This window comes from Zingiber officinale, chromosome 4A, assembly GCF_018446385.1.
Source record: "Zingiber officinale cultivar Zhangliang chromosome 4A, Zo_v1.1, whole genome shotgun sequence".
In the NCBI taxonomy this organism is placed as follows: domain Eukaryota; kingdom Viridiplantae; phylum Streptophyta; class Magnoliopsida; order Zingiberales; family Zingiberaceae; genus Zingiber; species Zingiber officinale.
This window is the reverse complement of record NC_055992.1, coordinates 161,478,246-161,500,681: the sequence shown is the minus strand read 5'-3', so window position 1 is coordinate 161,500,681 and position 22,436 is coordinate 161,478,246. Positions and strand designations below refer to the sequence as shown.

Here is a 22,436-nt window from a genome sequence, read left to right as displayed (position 1 = left end):
TGTCGAGCTCGAAATCGAGCACGAGCTCGGCTCGATAAGATAAACGAACGAACTCGAACTAGCTTTTTACCGAATCGAGCTCCGAATAGCTAGCTCGCGAACCATTTGGTTCATTTACATCCCTAATAATCCTCGCTGGACTCATGTTAATAAATATATATATACACACGCTACCATACGAGCGGTAAAATATTCAGGTTGTCACCCAAATATTCATGGTTCGAACTCCAGTTACGACGTATTTATAAAAATTTTTTAACCAAAGGATATTAGGTTTCTGGACTGACCACCATGTGTACTTTTCAATTTATCCTGATGATCCATTGAAAAATTTTATGAGACCAGATCGATCACATCCAGAAATAGTCAAAGAGACTAACTGTTAACCTTTTCTGATTCTGAAAACTTTACATTTTCTATCGACACTGATAATCAAGCTAAGCAGCATCTAAATTTCACAAGTGCCAAGTTTTACAAGCTTTGCGAATCTATCAAATAGATATTCCTAGCAGCAATCCGAAGTGATCACTGCACAAGACAGGGTAGTCTTTCTCCCTGTATTGGTGCACCAGTCCTGGTATGATATCCTTGCCAATTATATCGATAGACGCCAATTCATAGTCCTTCAGTTTGCACAAAAACCTATCCAGTCTCCTCCGCAACCATCTCCTTCCTTGGATCATCAGGTTCGACTTGGTGTCGTAAGTCCACCCCTTCTCGCGGGGTCTCAAATGCTCCCAAGCATCCACCCACCCATCCGGCAACGGGAAGCTCCCATCCACCTCCTCACTCCAGTTCATGTCGCCTCCGAAGATGACATTCTCATACTCTCCGAGGATGGTCATGGCCTCATTTGCTTGAGCCGTGCGCTTCATCGTGTGCGACCTGTCGGGTAGATCAGGTTTCTTTAGGTGACCATTGGCCACCACCAACCTCCTTCTCTTCCCCGACGCTTCTATTTCAACCACAATCAACTTCTTCTTCTCGATGGAATCCTTAAAGTGCACCCAACCCAGATCCTTCACTGGAAACTTGCTTAACTACCAGCAACAAATTAAATAATATAATGACAGTTACTATTTGTTCCCAAACATTCATCAAGGAAGGCATACATACCAGCATACAGTAATGTCTCGTCGTTGCTGTTTTGTGAGACACACATGTGTATCGTTGCCACCATTTGAACCCTTTAAAAAGTTTGTGAATTTTAGGTGTTACCTCCTGCCAAGATAGCTAATTAGTCACTCATATCGATAGCAAAGTCACGAGAGATTAATCGATTCGAGCTAGGGATGTTACTTGAAATAGAATTATGTCTGGCATTTTCACTTGCATGAGTACCCCAATAGCTTTCATCCTCTCCTTCAGTTTCACATCGTCTTGCCAGATGTTGTATGTTACTATCGTGATGACTCGTGGCATCTGAGTACCACTGATCCATCTTGGAAATTCTTGGAAATTAAGGCAAAAAACATATAAGATGTGATTTAAACTATATATGAGCCATAAGATATAAAAGAATTTTTATGTTGAATTTGAGGTACCTTCACTGCCGCTCGCATGTGTCTTGCCTGATCTCAGAGTCACCGACGTTTCCTCTGCAATCTTGTTCCTCCCAGAAGCTGCCGCCGCCGCCGGTGCAGTGGGAGTGGAAGAAGCTGAAGCAGAGCTCTTTTTAGTGGATTTGGTTTTAGATAGAATTAATCAGTAATGGTTTACCTTCACTGCAGCTCGCATACGCATCTCTGTTTTCCAGACCTGTCTTACCTGATCGCAGAGTTACCGAGTCTTCCTCTGCCAACTTGTTCCTCCCAGAAGCCGCCGGTGCATCGGGCGTGGAAGAAGGTGAAGCAGAGCTCTTGTTAGTGGATTCGAAACGCAAGGCCTCTGTAGGATTGATGGATAGTAGTGAGGTTTAATTGAGGATGTGGTGAGAGTAAGATGAAAGAATTCGTCACCGTCGTTGGAGAGGGAGTTCAGTAAGTGCGAAGCACCCCAGGCCAAAACAGCAGCGCCGGCGACAGCGATCGCCTTACCGCCGGAAGAGCTGACGGAGTTGCCCATTATCCTTGTTCCTTTCCTTCCCTCGCACTTCAGGTCCTCCTCTCCTCCCTCATGAGTCTTACTTGATCATTAAGGCAATTAAATTAGCTAGAACATGTCGTACAAAGTTTGGAAGACTTTTAAAAGAATATGATGAGTAGAGTTTACACCCAAGAGTGTGAACTGATGGTTACGACCACTGTCGACAGGCATTCCTTTTAGGAACAAATTCAAAAGGATGTCGACTTTGTTATTTATTATCAAAATAATACTAATTCATCCCAATTTAATATATTTTTATTTTTAAAAATAATTTTATTTTAGAGTTGTTATAGCATGACAAGATCATACCTACTACAACATAAACACTTCATCTCTAATTATTAATGATCAATATTATATTAAATGATCTGCTACAACATAAATAATTTATTTTTAGTTAACATTGGTGAATATTATATTATTACAATAACAAGATCGTAGCTTCTACATAGCAATATTAATCATCTATCTATTAATATTGATCAATATTATGTTGCAGTAGTAGTTATGGTTGCTATAATATAGACAATTTATTTTTTGTCAACATTAGTTAGTATTATGTTGTGTCAGTTACAAGATCATAATTTTTATAATTGTGTAGTTATAACTGTACAGTTGTAACAAGTAGAAATATAGTTGCTATAATTAGGTAGCAGCTACAAGATTATAAGTATTATAACTATGTAGTTGTAGTATGTATGATATCATAGTTACTATAACATCATCGAAAATAAATAAATAGACTTAGGCGAGATGGGATGTTGTTTTGATAATAAATGAAAAAAGAGCATTTTTTTTCATGAATCCAAATAAAGGACATCTTTTCATTTTTAACATTTCCTTTGCTGTATGAATCTTATCCTTATCTTTGACAACCACTCTCCTCGTAAGCTTGATTTATGATTGTTTTTTCTTTATCCCTATGGGTAGCATTGGGTGGTAGATTTGTCAGATTGGGTACGGGCCGATTCTCGATTATTTCATTACCCTAGATTATGTTAGTTCCGATTCGATCGATAAGAGAGGGTGAATTATCTGTAGAAATAAAATAACCTCTTTCTCGAGCTTTGGACTTTGATTAGTAAGCACAATTAATTTAAAATAAATTGAACAACTAAAATAAAGAAGAGGTGAGGAATTATTTGGTTACAACCTAGGTGGTTGTTAATTTAAGGCTTTGAAAATGCTCCACTAGAAAAACTCCTTTGTTTAAGGTAAAGTAACCTCTTACAGGCTTTGACATCTCACAAGAAAGACTAGGAAGTGATTATAAGACTTGTAGTTCAGTTATTATTCAATTCCTAACTCCAGAGGTCTTTTTATAGCCCCTGGAAAAACCTATCAATTGCTTGGAGGCGTCTCCAAAAGGATCCTAGGTGCCTCCAAGAGGATAAACTTTTATCCTCAACTCAACAATTGTTGCTAACGAATATGCTCGATTGAAGGCACCTTTGCACTATTCATACGGAGCGCCTCCCAAGCCATTGGAAGCACCTTCCATGAAGCAGATAAGTCTTCCAGACAAAGGAGCGAAGGCGCCTCCAAGCCTCTTGGAGGTGCCTTCCATGAAGCAGATCAACCTCCAAGCTGATTTTGTTCGCGTAGGTGATGCTCCGGTTAACCAAAGTTGAGTTCACCCAAACCTAACTCTGACCTTCTCCTCGAGCAGACTTCCTCCCCTACTTCTCTTCCCTCGAACATCATGCATGTCATTCTCGTCCACCAGTGTACCCTTCCGCAACACCTCGTCCCTCGGATGTATTGATCACTTCGACTCTCTTCCCATGCCACCCTTCTTGTCTGGTATGTCTTCTGTTCGACTCCTTGTACTCCTAAGTTCCTGCATGCTTAGACATAAGGTATCACGCACAAACATGACCTAGCTTAACTCGGTTGACCACATCATAACTACCACAGGGTACTTATGAGTTATGCAAGTAAGGATCAAAAGGAATTTAGATATCTCCACAATGACATGATATTATCTACTTTAGGCCTAAGCCCTCATGGTTTTATTTTTAGGCTCTACCCAAAAGGCGTCATACGAATGACCATGTATTTTCAATGTGGGATTTTATTTGCAAGCTTACAATCCAACAACCCCCTCAAACCAAGGTCATAGGCTTTCGAAGTCCGATTCTCAACCCACCAGGTCTTCTTGCCCCTCGGTCCACCCGACCTACTAGGACTTTCTTGCCTAGCCGCAACCAGGACGTCCTGCCTAATGTCCGATCCTCTTGATTTGGATATGAGAGTCTCCACTTCTTTTGTTCAAGGTCAATATTTTACTCATATAGCTCAATTAGACCATAGCTCTTGTGCATAGTCGACGATTAGACATTTTAGTAGTCCGGGTTTTGATACCAATTGTTAGAATCAAAAAGAATTTAGATATCTCCACAATGATATGATATTGTCCACTTTGAGCCTAAGTCCTCATGGTTTATTTTTAGGTTCTACCTAAAAGGTCTCATACCAATGGAGATATCTTTCTCTTATAAATTCATGTATTTTCAATGTAGGACTTTGTTTATAACTTTGAAATCCAACAAGGAGACCATTGTGTATCGTGATTTATTTACCTATATCTTTCCATGGAATCAACGATATTAGGTTATTTGAGATGAGCGAAATCATCTTTTTTATCGGATTGATTTATTTATTTTTGGAACCAAGACCTAAAAAAAGGGTAGAATGCTACAATTTTGATTTCAATATTCCTAAAAAAAGAAAAAATAAAAGGGAAGAACAAAGGACAGAAATAATAAGGTATATAAAAATAAAAATTCTGAAGTATGTCAATTTAAAATAAAAAAAAATGAGATATGTCAAGATTTTGAAATTCTGAAGTATGTTTTGATTAAGGCCTTAAGAATATTAGAAATACTTCAAACCGACCATTCCACTCCTACGAGCCTCTTGAATGTAACCATATTCACAATCTAAATTAAGAGATGTGAGTTTTTGAAAGGTGTATCAAATTATCTCAAGGTTGCAAATATTTCAAAAGCTCATATCTCTCAATTTAGACTACGGAATCCAACTCAATTTAGGTCGTGGAATCCATCTTTGAGTGCATGGTTATATTTGAGATGCTCCAAGAAGTGTAATGATTTTGGTTTAAAGCGATTATAATGTTCATAAGATCATTAGCAAATTTTGGTCAAAACCTGTTGGTGACCCTACAATTTTTAGAATTTGAAAATCTTGATATAGTCTGAACCAGAGGAGTTTTAGGAACTCTTTGATAGTATTGATGAGTAAGTATGACATGCATAGACCTTTTAATGAGTTTATACCAAATTGTCTCATGGATGTGGAGATTTAAAATATCTCATAGCTCTCAATTTAGACTATGAAATTTAGGTATGAGGGTATGATTATACTCAAGAGGCTCCGAAGAGTGTAATGGTCCTAGTTTAAAGTGATTTTGAGATGTCTAAGATCATCCATGAATTTTGGTCAAAACTCGTTGATTAAACACTTAAGAAATACTTCAAATAAAATTTATTCTATTCCTTACAACATCCTGAGTATAATCATATCCTCAAATATGAATTTTATAGCCTATATAAAGAGTCGTGAGTCTTTCAAATTGCCACAATTTTTTAAATGAGTGGCAGCTTATTGAACTGTGTAGCTAGGTTTACGTAATATCCAAAATGCATACTCAACTTTCATATTTACCAAAATACAATCATTTTCAATTATGCCCCCTACTTTTTGAGTAGTCGATTGATGATGCATCATCTGACTGCTATATAATCAAATTTTGTATTTATTATGTTCATGATCAGCAATTGACGGGCCATAACTTAGTAGTTGACTATTAAATTTTAAATGCTCTCATTATATGTCATGACAAAACATACTGATAGCTCATTTGATGTGTAATAGATTGATCAGCATAGGGCTATGCCTAGAACATGTTTAGAGTATGTGTTTCATTCGATGTGATTGTCGCTCTGAGAATGAGCGCATGCATCTTCCACCTAAAATACTAAAACTTCTCAATGGTCGATGGAGATGCATTTTCCATTGTGATGGTTATTTGCCACCGGTGAACCTATGTTTGTTATAGTTTAGATTCATGTCACTTGAATGCAAAGTATATGTATCATTGTCCTTTTAAACCAATCTCATGTAAAAAGGAATAGCTTCTCCCCAATCTTGTGATTTGCTTAATAGAATTCTACCAGGTTGTTTTGTTTTGTTTTATGTTATTAATACAGCAGTATTTGAGGCTCACAACTGAGTAGTTCTTGGATATTGATGGCCGAGCACTCCTCGTGTTCTCCATATCAAGTAGAGTGATTCCTTGCTCAAGGTCAATACGTAATCAGAGGGTGTCAATCTTGTCCCAGCAAGATCTCTCGGATGTTCAAGTGAGAATTTGACAGTAAAGAATAATATAGCGGAAAGGATAATTGTATCAGAGTTAGCTTAGCTTCTGTTTAAATCATCAATTTCTTTTATAATTCTGACTTTGTAACAGTGTTAATTATGACATTAATGCAGCAATAGTTGTTAACCACTGATCTTGATTGAAACCGTCAACGAAGAAGCCACGGGTGATATGTCTTAGAGGTTGACCAGTTTTCTGAACTCCGAGGAGGAACTTGGAAGAGGGAGTTGCCAAAGGTGGAAGAAAGTATCCAGTCAACAATGCTTGTAAGGTTGTGGAGAAAGAGAGAAAACGAAGAATTAGAAGGAAGGCCAGGAGTAGGGTGTGCCACTTTGATCAATCAGAGCATTGACTTAGGGCGATGGCCTTCAAGAGTTGAGTGGACAATTAAAGTGTTTGTTTATCTTTGAGGAGTTAGGGGAGCTGATCTCCTATAGTCAGATAGACAAACTGGAGAAATCAATGGAGCTTTTGGCTGAGCAAAGTGTAGAGCTCCAGCAAACCGGCTGACACAAAGAGTCTGGACTAGCTGAGTGGAATGTGGGGTGGGGGAACTAAGCCCCTAGAGTCGAGGAAGTTGAACTCTTGGAGTTGAGCATACCAACTAACTTAGAAGAATTTGAACTGACTGAGTGGAGATACGCTGAGTGTTAGGTCGAGGCCGGGTGGAATCAATCGTTTAATTGACCACCTCTTTTGTCTCAGATGTCCACCCAATCTGATAACCTGATCGGGTGTGTTGGTGCAATATCCCTGGGACAAGGTTGATCAAGTTGACTGAACTTGAGTTGGCTCTAGCTTGAGTCTTGATGTTTGAGTTTCGATGTTTGACAATATATGGAGATTGCAGGAGCAATCGTTCGATTGGGAAGATTATTGGAGTAATTCCCCTCTGGTCAAGGTTTGACCAGTCTGATGTGAAAAAAGAGTCAAGTAGGTCAAAAGATTTACTGGATACTTGACTAGGAAAGTCCTAACTGGAGGCTAGGCAAGGGGAAAATCCTAGTGAGTGAAACTTAGTGAAAGTCCTGGTGAGTGAAGTCAGGCAGATGGAAAGTCCTGGTGAGTGAAGCCAAGTAGATGAAAAGTCCTAGTGAGTGAAGTTAGGTAGATAGAAAGATCTGATTAGTAAAGCCAGGCATGAGGAAATCCAGATGGGTCAAAGGTGGCCGGACATCTGGTAGAAGTCTAAGTGGGTCATGGAGGACTGGATACTTGGCACGAGATAGTAAGTCCAAGTGGATCAAGGTTGACCGAACACTTGACACGAGGAGAAAAGTCCAAGTGGGTCAAAAGATTGACCGAACACTTGGTAAAGAAGTCCTGGCAGGTCAATGTTGACAGGATGCTAGGTATGAGGAGTTCCAACATGTCACGATTGACCGGATGTTGGAATTGGGTGCTCTTGAGCATGAGTTAAGCAAGTCAAGGGTGGTTAATCGATCAGCCGATTGATTGAACCGAAGCTCAATCGATCAACCGATCGATTGGGAGAGTGTTGTGATAAACAGTCGCCCAATCGATCAGTTGATCGATTGGGAGCTTATATCGCGCAAACAGAATGATTCTCAATCGATTAGTCGATCGATTGGGCACCGCCAATCGATCGATCAATCGATTAGGGAGCTGGAAATCGCGTGAGTCGTGATAAAGGCTGAATCGATCAATTGATCATTTCAGGCATTTTCTAGCAGAAATCAATTTCATCTGATCGATTCAAAGCTCCCTAATCGATTGGTTAATCGATTGGGATACGATTGTTGTGCAAAATGTAGATTTTGGACGGCCAAGATTGCTGGGATCTGACGTGGCAATCGAATGGGAGGAGCCCCAATCGATTGGAAACCTTAGAAGTGCAGATATAAAGGCGATGAAGAGTTCAAACGCTGCAACCCTCTTCTCCAGTTCACGCGATCCTCTTCGACACTCACCACCAGTTCTTGGAAGCTCTTAGAGATAAGTGCTGCTACACTTCTAAGGTTCAAGAGGTGATCAACTACAACAAGGTCAAGTAAGAAGAGGTTTTTCCTTTGTGTACTTGTATTTTTCTTCTTACGTTGTGTTGTATGTTGTGTGAGTCTTGTACGAGGTTTCTTCACACCCAATAGTTATCGAGAAAAAGTATTTTTCACAGTAGAAAGCGCGTCGTGTGTGGATCCTTAGATTAGTCACCTTTTCTCGAGGTGAATATCAAGTAAATCGTTTATATTAGCGTTGTAAGTGTATTTCGTGTTTCATTCCGCTTTAAATCATCACCATGAAGTAAGACAATAAGTACGACGAGTTATTCACCCCCACACCCCTCTAGTTACAAATCGATCCTAACATGATAGACCTATCCAGATTTTAACCTCCACCTCAGTGAGACAATTGATTAGCCTACATCGATATTGTCTGTATCAACCACCATGATTGCCTTTCTGTTTAGCAACGACCTTGCAATCTTTTCTTCATATAACGCCCCATGAATAGAAACGCCTATCTTTTATCAACCACCATTTTTGCAACTATCTTCCTCCTAAAACTTCGCCCCCATACTGGCATTTAACCCTGAGCCAATTTCCCGAGCATTGGTCATTCAAGTCAAGTTTTATTTGACTCCAGACTTACTCCTGAGCACCTCATGACTCTGACTTTGATTCTCGGGTGTTCTTAGGCTCCGACTAGGACCCCTGAGTATTCTCTGGTTCCGACTCGATTTTCGAGCACCCTCTGATTCTGATTCTGATTCTGATTCTGATTCTGATTCTTGAGCACTCTCTGCTCCCACTCCGATTCCCGAGCACCTCCGACTTTGATTTCCAAACACACTCTGGTTTTGTATTCGAGCATCAAACATGCTATGTTTTCCGAACTTGACCATCAAGTTATATCTGTATTTCCAGGAACCATCAAGAAATGCACTATCACTGGAAGGCAATTTGTGCAAGTAGGCGTAGGATGGACCCAAACTTTGCTTTGGAATCTCATGGCATTGCCGAAAGAGACCTTGTCTAGGTCCCTGTTTTATATATTCTCACCACCTGTCATTTCATATTCCAATTTCCTTTTTGTCATCGTATGAACAAATCTGCGCGAGCGATGGCACTGTTGCACCAACTCTAATGAAAATAAAAAACAGAATTAAATTCTGTAATCTTCCTACTGGTGGTGAAGGAGCTCCATGGCTCTGAGAAAGACAGGCCGGAACCTGTCGACGTCGAGCCTCACGTTCTGCTTTCCCAAGTAAATTTCCGCCATCTCGTAGAATCCCCGGCGGTGCACCGACTCCGGCTCCGTGAACACCGGGTGCTCCCTCGGGTACTCCTCCAGCAGCGTGCTCTCCTCCACCGCGATGCTGTACTCCAAGTACCGCACGCCGGCGTCCTCCGCCGGTCGTTTGAAGGTGTGCGCCGCCATCACCTCCAAACCGCAGCAAGGGACCACCTGCACCAGCACCGCCTTCTCAGGCAGGAATAGGAAGTTGGTGAGCCCGGCGCCGTGCACGCCCACCATCACGTCGCAGGAGTTCACCACGCCGACGAAGGCCGCCACATCCCCGAACTTCGCGTCCCCCCGCACCACCTCGAACCCGACCCTTTCCGCCGCCGCCGCGATCTCCGGCAAGTTGACGAACCGCCGCGTCCGATTGCGCGCCACCAGGAGGAGCCTCGGCCTCGGCGCGCGCTCCGCGCGCCCGCGTGGCAGCCCGTAGGCGTCGCGGAGGAACCCGGTGAAGTCGCGCATGGCGAGCCCTCGCGGCGCGCGCGGCGGGTCCACGACGAGGTCGTCGTGGAAGCGAAGGCCAACCATGACGCGGGGGTGGCAAAACACCTGGCCGGCTCCGGCGGCGCCGTCAAGGTCAACGATCTCGTAGCGCGTCAGGCGGCGGAAGAGCGGGCGGTACTTGAGGAGCCACCACGGCTGGATATTGGTGACCAGGAACTGGACCTCGCCGTCGAACTCGCGCGCGGTGAGGAAGAGCGGGAGCAGCAGGTCGGTGAAGTCGTGGTAGTAGTTCCCGGTAAAGCCGCCGAGGGCGAAGATTATGGCGGGGACGTTCCGAACGCTGGTGCACCGGGGAGCGGCGAGGGAGTCAGCGGTGGCGAGAACAGACACCCTGGCGATGTTCCGCATGTGCTTGCGGACGTAGGGGAGGACCTGCCACCGGGACTCACCACGGCGAGGAGAGACCAGCGTGACAGCGGAGGAGTTCCCACCGCCGCGGACGCGGACGTCGCCGACGATGTCGCAGAACTCCGATCGCGGGTTCACGACGTCGCAGATTGGCTCCTCTCTCTTCTGACCACCAACCGTTTCATCATCAGCAGGAGCATTCGCGTTGGTTTCTGACAGATCCTCCGTCTCTTTCCCTGCAATTTCTACAAGAAAGAGACAGTAAAAAACCATATGTTTCTTCTTCTCATCGAACAGAGGAAAAATCAAAATTTCTCACCGAGAGTCTGTTGAATAATTTGGGTTTCAGCAACTGCGTCTTCTCGCACCGTGTAGGACGCATACGGTTGCCGGTTCCCTGCAGACAAAAAGCATACTGTTGAATTTCACGCTATCAATTTCTGTAAGAAAAACAGAGAGTGACAGAGGACGGAATGAACCTGTGGTATCAGACATGGAGATGAAGTAGGTGAAGATGACCACGCAGCATCCGGCAAGCAGAGCCAAGCCCAGCTTTCTTGCTTCGATCCGGCTCATCAAGTTGTGAGCCTTGTTCTTCTCGTTCCCCATCGCGAACTAAAACTCGATCAACTTGCTGTTGTTCTTCTCCTTCATCACCTTCTCTGGAGATGAAGTTGCTTGATGAAGCCAAAGCATGTAGCTGACAAGGATGACTTTGTCAGTTTAGGAATGCAGCCAGGAATAGGATTCCTCCCCCTCAATAATTGAGGCATCATGGTCCATGCATTTCATAAAAAAACAAAGTCAACCAGACTGTGTGCTTGATGGATAAAAGAATTAAATGCAGGGTCTTCCCGCAATTTGTTCACCTAAATGGATGCTTGATCAAAGGAAAAGACTTAAACGTAGGGGCAGGGTGCAATTTGTCAACCTAACTAGATGCCTGTGAAAAAAGGGACTTGGGGACCTTCATGCAATTTGTCTACCTAACTCTGGAAATCATGCTTGATGGCTGAAAAATAATAAAGAATGTAGGGACTGGCTGTTTATCTGATGAACAGATGAATCAGTGGAAACTTGTAAATTTACCGCTAAAGATTAATAAATTTCAATTGGCAGTTGCATAGAAAAATATATAATTTTTAGCTCAGCACAAGTAATGGCAGGATAACTTACTTTGATGCAATTTGGTAAATTGAAGCACTCAAATGGCTTTAAATAAATATCCTGTCATTATGGAGGAAATATGGCCTCATGACTTTAGGATTTCTTGGGATGAGTGTTTTGAACTAGTTATGCAAGTTGAACAAGTCATCTAATTAATTAATTGATCCAACAACTGCGCTGATATTTGATATGAGAAAAGGACGTGTAATAAATCATGAAAATATATAATCCATTGAAAAAAAAAATCAATTTCTGTTTTTACATGTTTGATGAAGGTAGAATAAAATATCAGACCATACTTGGCTCTATGCCTTTGGATTCAATGTCCCTCTACCTTTAGGCTAATAGGGTATAATCTATTTTATAATATAATCAGGATTGTGTTACAAATTGATTATTTTATTTGACTTAATTTTAAACATATAATATAATATAATCTAATTATAAAAGATAATGAAATTTTATAAACTGAATTACAAATGTAATCTGAATACATTATGAGATTATTATTTCACCAAAAATTAAATATCAAATATATCCTTAATCTGCAACTGGTCGTCGGTTGCTGGTGGGCTGTCGATTGCTAACGATAGCGGTCGACGGCGGTCGATGGCAATGGCCGGTGGTTGTCGGCGACGGTGGCCGTTGATTGTCGGTGGCTACCGCAAGCTCCGGCAAAGGTATGATGACAGCTGGTAGAGGTCGTAAGATATTTTTATCATTTTATAATAGTACGAATTATATTCCTTATAAAAAATAATTGACACCAAACAAAAAAATATAATCAAATGTTACATACATTATATTACCAAACGTAATAATTTAATCGAGATTATATTATATTACATTATAAATTTAATTACATTACAAATTAGATTACATTACACCCAATAAAATTTAGTCTGAGTGTATCGTCGAGATTTTGAATTCAGCAATACCAAGAGCTAGTCTCACTCGTAGATGAGTTAAAAGTTTTTTTTAGATAAATAATATTTCAGAAGAATGTTAAAACTTATAACGAGTGATTTAGCTTAACAGTATGTATCCAATGGAATAATTTATACAGAATTATATTAATTATATACAAACTCACTTGACATAGTCAAACCATAATATGATAATATATGTTATTTACGGATGATATTATTTTGATAGATGTAATATATGAAAGATTAAATGTTAAATTAGAATCATAATAGAAAATGCTAGAAGTGAAAGATTTTATGTTTAGTATAGTAAAGACAGAATATATGGAATTTAAGTTTAGTAATATTATATGTAATGAAATAATTATTAAGATAAGAAATAATGAGTGGAACTAAGGGTTTTAAATATTTAGGATTATTTTTATAAAACGATGGAGTGATTGAGAGAGATGTTTTACATAAAATACAAACATGATAGTTAAAATAGAGGAGAGTGTTTGAGTGTCTTATGTGATTGTAAAATACCTCTGAAACTTAAAGGAAAATTCTACAAAACAATGATCAGGTACCTGCATTTACTTCTCTCTATATCCGTGGGACCGAGTCCAGGAGGTCGTTGATGTGACGCCTCTACATTTATGTGATATGATGCTAAATATTAGACTATAACTTAAACACATAAACAAAAGATGAGAGTTGTAGAGATGAGGATATCAAGATAGATGTGTGGACATACGAGGATGGACAGAATAAAAAATGAGAGCATTAAAGAGAAAATCAAAATTCCATCTATTGAGAAAAAACATAGAGAGACACATTTAAGATAAAATAAATATATATATATATATAAACAACCAATAAATACTTCAGTTAGGTGATGTGAAACTATAATAAATATATATATTAAACGAGGAAGAATAAGATAAAAAAAAAACTTAATTAATAAAATTTATTGAAGTATAGAAGAAAATATAATAAAAGATAAAGTCTAATGATATAAAAAGATTTATATATTTGACTTTTTTTTGTTATGGGATAAGACTTAGTTGTTATATAATTCCATGAATTCCATGTGAATGCTATTTAAGTCCTTTTACAACTAAATACTTCTAGCTAAGAATAATCAATTTTGTTTGTCCAAGCACCACGTGACGGAATAAGATGGTACATTTTAATAACGTAATTCAATTTATAATGCCTTAAGAATTTAAAACTATAGCAATTGAAAAGTCTACCTTCAACTCTGGCTAAATGAAATATACTGACAAAATTTAATTGACGAGGCGATGAGCACTCCTACCAAACTCGATAGATGACTAATTTGTTGTTTTCTATGAACATTGGGAATCATGAAAATAAGTGTGATCGTGGTCTGCCAAACTCAATAGTTTGCTAATTTGTTGCAATCTACGAAAGTCGACGACCCATAAAAAAAAAGTTTGTAGTCTTGTCAGTTTGGAAAAATAAAATGAAAAAGTTCTTAGGATCAGGCCTTCAAACGCCACCATTGTGTGGTCTTAGAAGTTAATTTGAAGACGTAGTGAAAGGAACAAACCCAGCAATAGATTGATATAAATACTATATATCCATGGTGAAGATACTGAAGAACGTGTTTCAATAAAGTCTGGACCTAACTCACGAAACTTGAATGGAAATATTTGATCTTTATATCTAACACAGGTACAGGAAAAATAGTAGATTCCACAAAACCAACAATGAGTTTCAGTAACATCTAGGTTCAAACCAACAAGTTATTTAACTTTGAACAATTTACCTCTAACTTACACCGACCACTATAATGGTAGACGTAGATCGCAAGGAAGGTGGTGATGTCTTCTTACCTGCATTAGCTACAATTCATTAGATGGAGTAACAGATTAGCTACAATTCATTAGATGGAGTAACAGATGTACAAGCGTATCTTTCTGAATGTAATTTATGTACAGTTGTTCTTTTACCCAAATAACTGGCAATCTAAACTATTTAATTTGTCAAGTGTCACCAAGGTTATAAAGTTATATTACTCACCATAGAGAACAACTGAACTTTATGAAAATAATAAATGAATAAAAATATTATGAAGCAAGAATACTACCTGTTTTAAATTATGCAAATCCGAATTGAAAATTCCCATTCCAGAACTAAATGAGCTCAGAAGGTCACACTACAGAGAACCTTTGAAGGTTCCTACGCCTCATATTATAAAATCATGTAAGTTGCCTAACATACAAAGATTCATCCAGGTTAATTGAAACGGTCAAAAGTCAACTATTCATATACAGGCAGCTTATAGTCATCATTCAAGATTTCCAGCTCGGGTCCTATATCTGCGTAAATGGGCTGCTGACAATGCATGAAAACACTAATTCAGCAAAAATTTGAGTCCGAGAGATTCATTCAGTCTGAAAGCCATAAATAATCAATAAGTCAACAATCAGTAATTTAGCGGGGGATCAAGTTTACATGGATGCTGCTATCAATTGCTTAAAAAAATCTAATTTTTGCTAGCTCCATTTGTCCCAACAACCATATCTGGCTCCACTGGAATATGATTATGGCCATGTTTGTGGTGGTCACTGCGGTGGTGAAGGTGGTGCCCATGCTTATGATGAGACTTTTTGTTATCCCTTGGCTTCCCAGTCTCATACTCTCCATCTGATGATTTGTCTAGGGAAGAACCCCTATTGTGTTTGTAATCGTCATAATCAGATGATACTTCAGCACTTGACCTGCGTTGCCGCCGGTGCCTTGAACTTCTTTTCCTTATTTTAGAGTCCGAACTAGAATCTTCATCACCTGACTGATGATGGCACTTGTGGTGCTTAGAATGACTTTTCCTATTAGATCTTTTTTCATCATCTTCGCTGCTTGTGCTGCTGGAGTCCCTTGTGGACGACCGTCTATGCTTCCTCCTGTGAGTGTGCCTCTTCCTACATGAATCATCCTCACCGCTATCTTCATCACTAGAGCTTGAGTTCCTTTTGTTGGATCTGTGTTTCCTTTTCCCACCACCTTCTGCATCAGACTTGCCATGCATCCTGTGCTTCTTGTGAACTCTTCTTTTTCTATGCTTCCGATCGGAGGAACCGCTGTCAGAATCACTGTCACTGTGTGATTCAGAATAGGACCTTCTTTTGTGCTTTGTTGAAGCCTTTACTTTCCTCTCCCTTGCTTCTGCATCAGCCTTTGCCATAGCACCAGCTTCTAGTTTCTGCTCCCATTTCAAGGGGGCCTCTTTCCTATCCAGAATTCTCTTCTTCTTATCTTCAACCAATTGCAAGAACTTTTTGCAGTCCATTCAATACTATATAAGAACAACTTGAAACCTGCACATCCGTGAAATGATGCAAGGAAGTGCATCTCACAAAAGAGAAAAATCGATGTTAACTCCTTTATATCTCATGAATCATACACTAAGAATTTCGTGTCTCATAAAGCACATCATATCATAGCTAAAATGTAACTACTAGATACTGCTCAATTCTCATATCATATATGCTAAAGATCATTTTCAAGTAATTCATTCCGCAGTGGCACACCAAATGTGCTTAAGCAGTGAGAAAACCAATCATCAACGCAATCATATTGCTATGAAAATTTGTGTAGAACTTTCCCAAAATTTATAGTTGACAAAATAACAGACCTCCTCAAGTACATGTCTACTGAAAACAGTGCCCCAAATCCAGTAAATTTTGTCTTCAAACTGTTATCATCTATATACAACTTTTTGAAGAAGTGGCATGGAATGAAACAAATAGATGTGTTACATAAGTATTGCATACTAAACAATTCATCAGAAGAAAACAATTCTAAGAAAGAAGTTCATGAGAAGGAAGAAACATAGGGTCAAATTTTTACCTTATGCGAATGTGAAAGGCACAATTGATCAAATGGTCAATTCACTTCTTCGAGAAAATCAATATGAATCTCTGTCACACAAATATTCATATTTAAAAATTTAAGGTTTCATGTAAATTTAACAAAATGTAACAAATCTGAAAGTGCACTTAAAGGAAGAGCTGTTTTGTCCAACAGATACTCGGAATACTTTCATGTATATGTAGATTACACTTTGGAAAAATACTTACTAGCGTAAAATTGCATTCAATGTCATTATAGATTAGCTAAATTTTGAGCAATGAGAGGCTGTTATAATGCTAATAATAGAAAGTTCTGATAGTCATCTAGGGTCAAATAGAAAGCAACTAAGCAACGAGTAGCTATAACCTATTAAAAATAGATCCGAGGAAATGAGGGATCTTATTGTCATATCACTTAATAGTCCAAATACCTTTGCGTGAGAATAGTTTTATTCTGATCAACATTTGCAACCTATGATACTAAAGCCAGTTACTAAGAAGTGATCTTTATTCAGTATTACAATAACTCAGTATTATACGAATAATTATAGCAAGATGAATAAAGACCAGCAGACTATCTCCTATGGCCACATCTAAACTGCGCATATCCATGTGTAAAAACTAGAAATAATTTAAAACTATCAGACCATAGGGAAACAAACAGGTATATTAAACCTAAACCTCAACCACCACCAGCCAAAATAACGCAAAAACAAATTGGCCTAAGATGACCTTATGCACGAGAAAGGTCTAGAGGAGATCTCGAGAAAGCTAGCGTTGAAAACGCCAATCTTCACACTAGAAACAACAGATCGACTCCCTAAGGGTCGAGTCTGTTCCTCGTTTGAACACAGGAAGAAATCAAGCTACAAACAGTTCCGCGACAAAACCCTAAAAGTCCCGCCAGAACGAGGATCTCGAAGCCGTAAGGACGCCGTGGAACGGAAAAACCCCAACAACAATAGAAGAAGAAAGAGGAGAGGAGAGAAGCGGGATCTTACCGAGGAAGCGGCGACGACGGAGGTGCGGCGAGAAGGAAAGACGGAGAATCCCTCGCGAGGCTTCCTCCCCTCTTCGCAACTTTGTTGTCGACTTCCTACTGGATCTGCCTTTTAATACGGAACCGATGACGCATGGTGACCGTTGGATCTGGTGAAGCATCAACGAGAAGCTGCTCTCGAACCTTCGCACCTTTGAATTTAATTTTTACTCCCCAAATCAAATTAATTTCACATTTTATAATAATTTTTTTATATTTTTATATTTCACATCTGATTTATCTATTTTTTCACAGAAGCCCAGCCGTTTTCGTTTTCCCCTCTGCTTCCACCGACAATGTCTTTCTTAGGGGGTGCTTGGTTGGATGGTATGGGAAATGGGGAATGGGAAAGGAATGAAATATTGGTGCTTGGTTTGGGTAATAAGTGGTGGGTCCTATGGATTCATTGCTCCAAACATGGGAATGAGCCATTACATAGCATTTTGGGGGGTATGGAAACCTTTCCATTCTCATTCTTGACTTCTATCATACTCTTTCACATTCCCATTCCCCTCTAAAGACCAAGCACCCCCTTAGTTTTGTTCCCATTCCTTCATTCTCGGCTTTTCCTGCTCTTCCTGCTCGGCGATGAATCCTTAAGTCTCATTTGTAGCCGTCCTCTTCTTATCTGGCGTTTCGGGAATCAAGGCTTCAAGTTGATAGTGCATTTTCCTAAGGGGAGAATGATAGAACCTCCACGTATTTTTTACAAGTTAAGATATCTGTCTATGTAAATGGAGAAGTAGAGATAGATCAGTTCAAAGCAGGCCAATTAGGACGAGGATCACTCGACTGAAGGATGAGAATTGCTCGGCTGACCGGGAGAAGAATCGCTCAGCCGACTAGGACGAGGATAGCTCTGTCGAACGGGAGGATCGCTCAACTGACCAAGAGGAGAATAGCTTGGTCGATCGAGACAAGGATTGTTGGGCGTTACTGGAGACGAAGGGGTATAGTTTCCCTTTCATTACTCTCTTTGCTGCCAACAGAATCGTAACTTCCATAAGGCCAGAGAGACAACCGTCTCAGACCCAGCTCAATGAAGGGCCCATTTTTTTTAATTATATTAAAAAAATGAGAGACATGGATCTTAAATGACCGTTAAACCTATTCTCATGGCTCCGAGACATACACTTGTTGGTGCAGCGGGGACCGGCAAGAGGGGAGTGAATTGTCTGCAGACAAAAATTATACCCTCTTAAAGCTTTCCAACTCTTAAAAATAAAACAACACTATAAAATCAACTACAGAAATAAAAGGAGACAGAAATTAACCTGGTTTCAACCAAGAGGGTTGTTAATCCAGGGCAATAAGAAAAATGCAGTAAAAAAAACTCCTTCTCAGAAGGCGGAGAAGCTTTTTACACTTTGAAAGCACAGTAGTTGCTTAAACAAAGATTACTAGAGTTGCTATTTCGTCCGTATTCGTTGTTCTTCAATAGCTACCCGAGACCCCCTTTATATAGGAGTTCTAGAGCCTATCTATTAACCTGATCTTCGGGATCAGGTTTGACTTGAGAGGGATCGGTCGACCGATCCCCAGGTTCGGTCGACCGAACCTGCTGTACCTGTCCATCTTTCCGTCCAAGTGTAGTCTCTGTGGATCGAGCTCAGGTTTGGTCGACCGATCATTGTGTTCCGTCGACCGATCGGCCAACGGTCTTTCTCTGCGCTGGCCCGATCAAAACGCTCGACTAAGTCTCTGGATAAACGTTGGTTCGGTCGACCGATCAAGGGGTTCGGTCGACCGATCAGTCCCCCAACGGTTGGCTTGCTGACGTGGCTTCTGACGTGTCACCAGCGGTTGGTCTTCTGAGGATTGGGGTTCGGTCGACCGATCATGGGGTTCGGTCGACCGAACCGTGGACAAGTCAACTCCAGTTGACTTGCTCCGGTTCGGCTCCTTGGGTAATTGCGGCCATCCGGAATATGGCTCACCCGAACCAGTTCCCGGCCTTCTCCTCGAGCAGGCTTTCGTCCGGCTTCTCGTCCCTCGAACGTCGCGCACGTTCTTCTCGCTCCACCGGAGTACTCTTCCGCAGCTCTCTCGTCCTTCGGACGCACCGAGCCCGTCGGCTCCCTTCCCGTGCCGTCCTTCTCGCTAGCTGCGTCTTCCGCTCGACTTCCTGTGCTCCTAAGTTCCTGCACACTCAGACACAGGGGTCAGACAAAACGCAGGACCTAACCAACTTGGTTGATCACATCAAAACTACCACGGGGTCTAACAACACCGACGCATGACTCTTCTTGGCACGCAATTTCTTCTCCGGTGTTACTCTTCTTTGCACATGATTTTTTCTACAACATTCTTTCTACCAAGGCACGGATCTACCGAATAAGAGGTAATCATAATCTTCTTCGACCATCCTCTTCGTCTTGCAACACGTGGCACTAATTGTAACTTAATTGTGCAACAAGGATTATTTGTGCAACCTAATCACGTCGATTCTCGCACTGGTTATCTCACTCGACGCAGGCTGGTGGTTGGCCTTTGCTCGCGTGACCTAATTGCGTAGCACGGGGCTGTCGCACGCTATCTCAGTCGCTTATAGCAACTGCGACCTAATTGCATGGTGGTCACTACTTATCGCTTTGCTACTGCTTGCGGCCACTGCATTGGTCTCAATATTACAGGATATACTAAATGGACTATCGATATTATCGATTGAGAAAGAAAGAGTTCGACAATTGAATTATACAGATTTAATAAATATTTTTATCTTTAAAACATCTAGATGAGTAGTGTTTATATAATTATTTTAAATATTTACTAATTTTTCTATTGATGTAATATATTTATTTTTAGTTTATTTATATATTTAGTATATATGTTATTTGTAAATTGAACTTTATTATTAGTTATCGTAATAAAAGAGTCACTTTTTAATATGCGCTTCAGGCCCCGTCGAACACAGGTATGGCTCTGGCTGCCAACGTCAAGGAGACAAAAGAGCGTCCTTTCCTTTTCGCCTTCCTCAACCTTCCTATAAAAGGAGCGTCCAAGCAATCGGACGAGAATCAGAGAACGCAGCAGAAGGTGATCAGAGGAACAAGCGAAACTGTGAGGTGTTTTGGTCGAGCAAAAGAGAACGTCCAGAGGCTAGGATTTGGTTTGTGGAAAAGTTCGAGGAGGTTCCGAGTGGTGATCTTCTCGGCGACAGCAACAGCGACTTCTCCGGCGGTTCTTCGACGATTTCTTCAGGAGATCACTGTGAGTGGTTACCGCTTTAATTTCGTTTTGTTTCATGCTCTCAAAAAGACCAACAATGGTATCAAAGCATAGATTTGAAAGCATGAAAATCAACGTGAAAAAACTCGTGTTTTTTTCTCCTTCTGTTGCGAAGAAGAAGATGAACAGTGAACACTGTTCATCAATTGAATCAATTAACCAATCAATTCAATTGAATTGTATTTCAATCGATTCAAAATCGCACAGATTTCTTGAATCGATTGAGAAAAAAAATGCGAACAATGCTTTTTGACGTAGCACAGTGAAAAAAAACACTCACTGAATCGATTCATGAATCGATTAAAGGTAGTTTTTTTCGAAACACAATGAATCACGTGAAAAAAAAAGAGTTAATTAATGATACATTTTTCTTTGCATGAAAAAAACTACTCTATGTTAACTTTTGTTTAAATTTTAATTAAATATTTTTATTAATTAATAAATAAATATATAATTAATTTATGGTTCAATTTACTGAAATTGAAACCATACCAACTTGTCCGATCAAACCCAGGTCTGGTTTAAATTATTAGTTGATTTAAGCAGACCAGTTTGATTCAATGATACCTAAAGCTGATTCAAATTATTTGTTGGTTTAACCAGTTCGGTTTATTATTGAATTAATTAGGGTGATCTTGATTACAATAGTTGGGTTGATCAAATATGACCGGATTAGTTCTGTTGTGTCAGATTTGATCATAAAGATTAGATTTGTTCTAATGGATCAGACTTAATCCAATGGGCAATTGGATGAATCAAATAGACCTAAATTTGATTAATAAGTCTGAGATTGACTCAAATGAGTTTAAACAATAACAAAACATAGGTCAGAAATCCTTGTCCAATTAAATTAGTTCTAATGAGGACAATAGACTAAGCTTAAGATCCGGACTCCTGATTGACCGGTCCAATGGGTCAGTCGACTTAAACTCCTAAAAATTAAGAAGATTTATTTTTCTTGATTTATAATGATGGTATTATGCCTGTATGATTTGAATTAAACTGGTTTTGTACTGGTTAGTTAGTTTTGTACTGACTTGTTTAAATTCAATTTTTCAGATGGCACAGACTATTACCACATTGACTCGTCACGAAGTACGGTGAAACCAGCTCCGAGAAAATATTCAGGAGATAGAGTATAAGTCTGCTTATGGAGTCAACAGATATAGGGATGGTAATGGGGCGGGGCAGGGGCGGGTTTGTCATTCCCATCCCCGCCCCGTTCTCATTTTTTTGGGTTCGGGGATTCCCCGAACCCGAACCCACTGGGATCAAATCCCCATCCCCGCCCCCATCCCGCCTCATTCCCAAATTTAATTTATATTATTGTTATTATTATTTAATTATTATTATTAATGATAATATTAATATTAATATCAATATTAATAATATTATTATTAATAATATTTTCAAAAATTTTAATATTAATATTAACACTATTATTAATACTTTTTTTAAAAAATCATATTATTATTTATTAATATTAATAATAATAATATTCGGGGCGGGTTCGGGGATGGGGATAGTATTCCCATACCCGCCCCGAACCCGCCCCATCCCCGAAAAATCGGGGATCCCCATCCCCATTTTGGGTTTTCCCCGCGGGGCCC

At 39.9% G+C, this 22,436-nt stretch overlaps 3 protein-coding genes across 5 annotated transcripts; all 3 read right to left on the bottom strand.

Moving 5' to 3' along the window:
• Nucleotides 1-355: 355 nt before the first annotated feature.
• LOC121973856 lies at nucleotides 356-2,185 on the bottom strand. Its single transcript, XM_042525203.1, has 6 exons — nucleotides 1,959-2,185; nucleotides 1,720-1,887; nucleotides 1,545-1,658; nucleotides 1,300-1,451; nucleotides 1,117-1,221; nucleotides 356-1,040 (listed from the first exon to the last, which is right to left on the bottom strand). The coding sequence occupies exons 1-6, from the start codon at nucleotides 2,062-2,064 to the stop codon at nucleotides 492-494; spliced, it is 1,194 nt and encodes a 397-aa protein (XP_042381137.1). The 5' UTR covers nucleotides 2,065-2,185; the 3' UTR covers nucleotides 356-491.
• A 7,279-nt stretch (nucleotides 2,186-9,464) lies between these two features.
• Nucleotides 9,465-11,373, bottom strand: LOC121972050 (alpha-1,3-arabinosyltransferase XAT2-like). Of its 2 annotated transcripts, none has more exons than XM_042523646.1 (3): nucleotides 11,086-11,373; nucleotides 10,926-11,003; nucleotides 9,465-10,842 (listed from the first exon to the last, which is right to left on the bottom strand). In XM_042523646.1, exons 1-3 carry the CDS (start codon nucleotides 11,213-11,215, stop codon nucleotides 9,632-9,634), a joined length of 1,419 nt encoding a protein of 472 aa, XP_042379580.1. In that variant the 5' UTR covers nucleotides 11,216-11,373; the 3' UTR covers nucleotides 9,465-9,631. The 2 variants fall into 2 exon arrangements, with proteins under 2 accessions (XP_042379580.1, XP_042379579.1); XM_042523645.1 differs by having other exon boundaries at nucleotides 9,465-10,851; nucleotides 11,086-11,372.
• A 3,729-nt stretch (nucleotides 11,374-15,102) lies between these two features.
• Nucleotides 15,103-17,657, bottom strand: LOC121972049 (CAX-interacting protein 4-like). Of its 2 annotated transcripts, none has more exons than XM_042523643.1 (3): nucleotides 17,561-17,657; nucleotides 16,558-16,628; nucleotides 15,103-16,059 (listed from the first exon to the last, which is right to left on the bottom strand). In XM_042523643.1, exon 3 carries the CDS (start codon nucleotides 15,995-15,997, stop codon nucleotides 15,194-15,196), a length of 804 nt encoding a protein of 267 aa, XP_042379577.1. In that variant the 5' UTR covers nucleotides 15,998-16,059; nucleotides 16,558-16,628; nucleotides 17,561-17,657; the 3' UTR covers nucleotides 15,103-15,193. The 2 variants fall into 2 exon arrangements, with proteins under 2 accessions (XP_042379577.1, XP_042379578.1); XM_042523644.1 differs by having other exon boundaries at nucleotides 15,103-16,025; nucleotides 17,561-17,644.
• Between the last annotated feature and the right edge of the window lie 4,779 nt (nucleotides 17,658-22,436).